This window comes from Tauraco erythrolophus, chromosome 29, assembly GCF_009769465.1.
Source record: "Tauraco erythrolophus isolate bTauEry1 chromosome 29, bTauEry1.pri, whole genome shotgun sequence".
Classification (NCBI taxonomy): domain Eukaryota; kingdom Metazoa; phylum Chordata; class Aves; order Musophagiformes; family Musophagidae; genus Tauraco; species Tauraco erythrolophus.
The window spans coordinates 4,962,255-4,969,680 of NC_141493.1; the positions used below are offsets into that span (position 1 = coordinate 4,962,255).

Consider the following 7,426-nt stretch of genomic DNA (forward strand, 5'->3'; position numbering starts at 1 on the left):
CTTGACTGCAGAGCTGATGCTAGTGCGAGTAGAACGAATGCTGTGAACTGTCCACCTTATATACATTTTCAGAATTAGGTATGAAACGATTCAGTGTTGAAATAAAATTATTTTGTCGTTTGTATCCCTGTCTGCATGTCACTGAAAATTATTTCCTGCTGTAACTACTTCATAAACATGAGGATTGTACTTCTGCAAATTTTAAGCTGCCAGAGTCTGATAATTATCAGATAAAAATCCATTTGCAGTGAAAAATTAAATATGATTTATAGTAACTTTCTGACAGGTACTAATTACTTTTGGAAATTCACATCACACTTAAGACTAGAGGTAGCCTAGGGTTTAAAAAAAAAAGCCTTACAGTCGACAAAATAACTAAGAGCCTTTGTACCTTCCAGAAGGTTCTGTATGTTACCATGTAACCATAGGGCCCACCAAAATATATGGCCCAAATACAACATTGCCACTGATAATCGTTCTGCCATGGGCAGTTCAAGCTGAAATGTTACACACATGTCCAAGTCTGTGGGTGTCTCTTTGCTGGTTTAGGTGGCAACAATTATTTTTTTTTTGCCCCTCGGCTCGTTTTCTGTGGTGATGTACTTGCTGAAAGAGGGAACCTTTCCGTTACGGAGGTTTTTGAATATTTGGGGTTTTTGTCAGGTTGCTCAGCTTCGTTTTGTGTGCAACCTGAGGCTGTGGCAAGGAATTGCTGTGAAGATTCCAAAACTACTTCTCAGCAGGAAACCAACACATTATTCCTTAAAAAAAAAAAAAAAAAAAAGGTGTTTTTAGTATCTAAAAATCACATCTGACCAGTGCTTCAAGTGTAACGTTAAATTCAATCTGGTCTCAGTTTCACCAGGTCATCTGCAAATCCAAAGGGACTTTTTTGATACACACCATCACGGAAAAGGGTGGTTGTGTTCCTGGTTCTTCATGAGCAGCAGCATTTGTATGGATTTGTGTGAAAAATGTAGGTTTTGTGTGAAAAATGTGAAAAACATGGGCTCTGAGGGCAGACGGCACTTGGCGTCTCCTGCTTGTGATGCTGCTGGGGGGAGAAAAAAACCCCCCGAAGAGAAACTTGGAAAAAAGTTGGAAAAAGTTCCGCAGCTTGAGAGGAATTAACCCTTTGCTGAAGGAACGGAAGAGCTCAGCTCTGCTGAGGTGCGGCAGAGCCGAGCCGGAGGGCGGGAGAAGGGCAGGCCTGGGGCGGCACCGGGCGGGAGGGCTCTGGGGCGGCACCGTGCGCGCCACAAGGAGAAGCGTAAAGGGCGGGAAAAAAGGGCGGGAAAACGCTGCAGAGGAGGGCGTGAGGCGTCCGCGCCCTTGGTTAGGAGCAGCCTCAGCACATTTGTGCTATTCCGGCTTCATTCATTTGCAGGTGTTGAAGCGTTTTTTCCCAATAGACTGTTGTTACACCTGCTGTTGATGTCTCAAATGAGAATATCTGGTTTTGTGGTTAAAAAAACAAAAGATTTCCCTCACAGATCAGGTACTCTCAGCATCCTGAATTCATCTTAAAACACATGAGGGCATTCAACTACATTTATTAGGTTATATTATGGCTTTTTAACCGTACCCAAGTCACTCTCTTGAACTTTTTTCTGTCAATACCGTTTTTCAGGTGCTTTGGTTTTTTTTTTGTTTGTTTTAAACGTAAGCGCAGTCGAATCTTCCTATTTCTGCCTGCTGTGGGATAAGAGAAAAAACAGAGCAGCAGGACTTAGGATAAAACCCTCTGAGTTTGTAATGCTGATGGGTGGCCCTCAGAATTTAAATTATGATTTTAATTCAATTAGGGAAGGTGAAAATCTGGTATTTTCCAGACAGCCCGAGCTACTGAAGTGATTGTAGATCATAGAAATGGTGTTTAGTGATAAGACTCAGGCCTCGTCCTGGTTGAGAAGGATCTTTTCTTGCAAGATGAGCAACTCCAATTTCCAGCACTGTTAAGAATATCTATATATCTCTGAACTTATACGGACATTTTGAGAGCCAGAGTACTGATGTGTCTTCAGGGTCACTGTAGTCTTTGCTGTCAATCCCTTGGCAATCTCTTTTTTGAGTCAAGTTCCCTTCCTGATCAGTTTAAACCTGAATCAACTGAAATTCGAACAACGAAAATTGCGAAATGTAATGACGTCTCAATTAGAGTAAGAAGCCTGCCTGAATGTGACATTACAATTAAATTCCTAGGTGTCTGGAAGAAGCAAACACTTTGCTTTATTGGTTTGGTAATAGTTCCCTGTGTTCTGTGAAGTTTGAATTGTTACAGGAGGACACACGGTTAATTTAAGCTTTTTATGGAACAAAAAAGCTTGGAGATGTATTGAGCATCACGGTGTGGAACACAGAAGTGAAAATGAGAATCTATGTGCGTGAAGTTAAAGTAACTTTGGAGAATTCAGGCCCCATTGCAAATGTTTTGTGCCCTGTAGTTGAAATTTTGGCCTTAAATGAGACAGTATTGGAGCAGACGGCATCCCTTGCTGGAAGCATCCGTGCTGTGGTATTCCCTGCCAAGGGGACTAGGGAGTCTCTGGGCTGAGCCTGGTGGAGGGTGCTGAAATAGTTTCAGGTGCAGTTTTGCTTTGGTTGTAACATCAACTAACTATTCAAGACCCAAAAAACATTTTCCTGAACAAAACAGACTGCTGCATCCTTTTTTTTAGGGTAACCCTTGACTATTCCTGAATGGGTCGAGTGTCTCTCAGAGTAATTCCTTCCAAACTCTAATAACAGGGCCCCAGAGCCAGGAGGGAAGGGGAAAATGTGGTATTTTCCAGACAGACTCAGTTACTGAAGTGATCATTTCAAACAAAGAAACTAGTCCCAGCCCTTTTGCCTTAGTTTTGGCCTAACTATAAATTTGTTCTTTCCAAATTTCTAATTGCACTTTTAATCGATTAGGGTATGCTTTTTTCCTTCCTGCGTTAAACATGTGTCAACCATTAAGTAACATCTGTACTCCACTGCAAACTGCATTTAATATGCTTAGTAATTCTGTTATTCACAGCTCGATTTTGGGTTGCTCAGAGCAATAGTGCATCTGTCTATTTGTAAGTGACTGTAGTGCATTGCAATGCTTATTTTTAAACTAAAAATATTGTCATACTTAGTATGTTAATATGAAGTTGAAATAAAATAACTCTGGTACACTTGTTGATCTAAATCTGGACTTCAGACCATATTATCTTAAATGTGGTCTATGCAGTAGCTATAGCACCGTTTGCTTTTAGAAGTGATGAATAATTGCTTAAGGCAGTATGTGACATCTCCCTGGGAAATCGTACAGGATGGGGGTTGAATGCCAAAATTTTGCAAGAACACTAGCTTAGCAATATGTCTTTGGAATTACTTCCCCTTTTTTAAAGGATTTGTAGAAACACAGCGCAGACCAACATAGGTTGATGATAAATTTTACTGAGACACAACAGCCTCCGCAGATAGCAGAAGAAGAGACAGACAAATGATTGAAAATGCGATCAAGAGAAGATGATCAAGGAGAAAAATCTTGTTTGTGGGTCTACAGTTCCATTCATCGTCTTGCTCAAAACTTTGTCAGGAATAATTAATTACAGTAAGAGATGGGTATTTCGTTAATCTTAACTTTCAAGCATGAAGCATCGTCATTCAGGAAGTTCGATCCTGAAAGAAAAGGAAAATCTGATTAGATTTAGACTGAGAAAATAAGAGAACATTGTAGCTGAAGTTCTTCTAACATGATGTTGTAAATGTACCAGGAAATGTCACTTAAATCTTGAGCTGCATCTTTCTAAACTTACACTACAAGCAACTGTTAGTGCAGTATTTCTAGACAAATCTAAGCTGCAAATTGGGTTTTGAATCTCAAAATCGTGTTGTGGCAGGACCTGTGGTAGCTAGGTATTGTGTATCCATGAAGTTGCCTAAAAAATTCAGAGTTGCAACAACATTTAGAGCCCGAAACCTCCCTGAAAAAGCCTGGTCTCCAAGTTGTGTGCAGAAGAGGGACAGACCTGCTGCTTTTCCTTAGGTTTGCCTTTGCTCATTTATAAAAAGTCATAGAAAACCACAGGATTTCCATACTTCACTTGCTCATCTTCAGTCTTTTTCATCCTTATTTGTAATCTTGTTAATCTTCATTTTGGTATACAAAACACTGTTACTACTGTACTCACCAGCAGCTGGGTAAGCAAGGTAAGAGGGAATTCCTCTGCACAGAGCTTCGATGCGTCTTCCATATGGGCGCAAACTTTGCAGTCTGTCTCCTGAGATAATGTAGCGATTCTCTATGGGTGGAGGTTGGTCAGGACCAAGTCCCTAAGCATCAAAGAAACAAACCCAGAAAACAGCATTTAGAAAAACCCTAAATGGCATTCGGAACCTGTAGGCACACCTTGGATAATGGAGAAAGGGTTATTCAAGTGCAATGCGACTTTGGAAAGATGAAACTCTCAAAGTGACTCAACCCTGCTGAGAAAATGGTCTTCAGGTTTTGGAGCCCTTTCTCCTCCTTGTGGGTAGGGAATGAGTGTGTTTCACAGGTAATTGATCAGCTTTCTCACCACTTCCATTCACCATCCTACCTCCTCTCCTTGAGGTTGTTCAGGAAACGGATCACGACGTGAAAACCTCTCATCCAGTTTAGCGATGATGCAGGTGTTTTTTGAAAATACCTTGGTTGCAACGTAGCCCTATTAAAATAAAAAAAAGCTTTTTGTGGGAAACGATTAACAGTGAAAGTTAAGTGGGTTGTCAGAGAGAAGCATTGATTAACAAAAAGGCTTTGTACTGTACAAATAATCATCGGAAAGGAAAATCTTGTTTTTTCAATTATGTTGTCCAGGTAAATGTGACATGGAGGCTGACAAGGGACTTTGGTAAAAGATGAAGTCAGTTGTCTCCTCCAGTAGTGCCACAGGTACGATACATTGTACTGCTGAAGTGAGGTGAAGGAATTCACTGCTGAACACATCAGTGCAGCATACAGTCCAGCAGAACCAGTAAAATGGTTAAATGGGAATGTTTTTAAGCATCTCCTCTAAAATCTTGATAAGTTTTGATGAAGCTTACGTGTTTTTCAAAAACCTTTTGGCTATTTTCTGATTTTTTGAGCTGTGGTGCCAGTCACTTACAGTCTTGGTGTCCCAAACAGAATTCCAGGCATCAGAGCCCTCAGAGCCCTCTCCCGAGTCATTGCTGATCCCAGTTTCAATGAAAGACTCATGTGAGTGTCCACCGTGGTGCCTCTTAAAGTGTTTCTCGCCATCCTGATTTTTGAAAAAGATCGAAGGAGGTAAGGGTTTAGGTTTGTGGGTTCCCACTAGTCTTTCAATAAATAAAGCAAAAAGCTCTAGTAACCACGCTTTGGAAAACTATTGCTCTTAGAGCTCCGATGAGAGGGGAATTAATTTCTGGCCTTAGAGCAGAGGCTGGGAAGCCGTTAGTACTGTTACGTTAAACCTTCTGTTCAGGGTTTGTCTAGCCCTGGTTTCCATGTGTCTGCTGCATCCACTTTCCAAAAGACAGACGAACTCTAAGTGCTCTATTCCTCCCCTCCCACACCCGTTAGACCAGGTGGAAAAGAAGACATGGTTTCATTTAAATGTTTCATTAAATTTCCTTCAAAGTTCAACACTGAACGGTATGTTCAGAGTCAAACTTGCAAGAGAAACTTCTAGGAAAAGCAAAATAATTCCTTAGTGTTCTATCCCCAGCAGGAACGTGCAGGCAGAGGGTTATTTACAGTATTTCACTGTATTTTGTGGTCAGATCCTTCATGGTAATATTTGTTTCTCTCTACACAATTATTTGCACAGTGTTCCTGCTCATCTCAAGACAGACTTTGTTGATTTCACATCTAGCAACTGGCTTTTTCCCTGGATGATAGATCGAGGACTGAAATATTTTCTTTGGTATAAAACAAAAAAAAAAAAGCAGTTTCTTGGTAAGTATCAGACTTTAAAAGACAGCTTGATTTTCAGAAACGTACTTTTTGGAGGCTCTGGCTAAAGACCACTAGTTCTTACAGCAGCAGCGCATAATGGCATGTAGCTCTATACTTACCCTGTTAGCAAGAGCTGCAGCCAGGAAAACTCCAAGAAGACAAGCAAACAGGATCTGAAAAGAACATTTGAAATTCCCAACACTGTAACATTGTGACTGCTTGTCTTGCATCAAGTTCTTTGCTGTCTTAAAATAATTTTGACTTCCTGTTTAACTTTGTCTCCATGCTTAGCACTTTTCTGAAGTGAGGTCTAGCTAAAGAGCATTTAAACATGCAGAAGAATATTTTGTTAATGAGCTTGCATCAGATCATCAATTCACACAAATTACTCTTCCCCCCAAGCAGTATACTTTGCACAGCTAAGAAGATCATTTAAACACAGTGGGTTGTAAAATATATCCAGCCCCGGTTCAGTAAACTCCTTGGAAAAAGGTGGTCTGAAACCTTTTGCTTAAAAGACTGAACTTTCACCCTGAGCTTTTGATTTCAGACCTGGAACAGATCCATGCACCATCCATGTGCACGGGCAGCTATTGAGTTGGAACATGGGTGCACAGTACAGCTCTGTACTTGGCCCACAGCAGAAACGGGACTTGAGCATCCTCATAGTAGAGCTCGTGCCTCTGAGTACAGTGCTTGTAGCATAGGGTAGGTACGATATTTCTGTTTAGAAAAATGTAATGTTAAACACTCTGTTACCCTTTTACAAAATAAGACAGTTTCAGTGACTCATGTGCTTGCTGTTGCCCACATTTCTCTAGGGTTGAAACTACTGCTGTTTTTTTTCAAGATTTAATATTGTTAAGATGATACGTTCTTTTCTAATAATAATTACTGTGAACAATTGTTCTCTCAGAGACAACCCCTCTAATATTGACTTACTCACAAATTTCATCTACTTCAAAGGAGGATTTTTATGAGAAAGATCCAAGCGTGACTCAGCGGATTGAGCACAAACATTTTAGAATTTATCCTGCAACGATTTCGGGCTGCTGTAAATACCCCTGCTTCACAGTCATGCACTTGGAGTCTCTCATGTCTCATCAGGCAGATATGGCTCTTCTGTGCTCTCATCAGGCAGATATGGCTGTGCCACAACTTTCTGTGACTTGCTGACACTGTTGACCTGCATCTGAGCTGCCAAGGAGGCGATTTTGCCCTTTCGACGTTTTACACGTGTGTCTCACCCTTGTAACAGAGCTCTTCAGCTCTTCTCTCAGTCACGTTGGAGGAGGCATATGGAGCTAAGCCACTGCCAAAAGTGACATTTCAGCCATGCAGTCCCGACCCATTTGGCATTTTCACTCTCTAATCCCTCCATGCATCGGTCCTAGTTAGCTAGGCGCCAAGACAGACTCAAAATCATTTTAAAACTGTCCATCCTTAAGAGTTTTATGAGAAAGTGATACATATACTTACAGTGAACTTCAT

At 40.9% G+C, this 7,426-nt stretch overlaps 1 protein-coding gene across 1 annotated transcript; it reads right to left on the reverse strand.

Annotated features, from left to right (window-relative positions):
• Positions 1 to 3,577: 3,577 nt before the first annotated feature.
• Positions 3,578 to 7,426, reverse strand: LOC147526680 (gastrokine-1-like). Its single transcript, XM_086628004.1, has 6 exons — positions 7,415 to 7,426; positions 6,055 to 6,108; positions 5,124 to 5,258; positions 4,575 to 4,682; positions 4,167 to 4,308; positions 3,578 to 3,654 (listed from the first exon to the last, which is right to left on the reverse strand). Exons 1-6 carry the CDS (start codon positions 7,424 to 7,426, stop codon positions 3,578 to 3,580), a joined length of 528 nt encoding a protein of 175 aa, XP_086484130.1.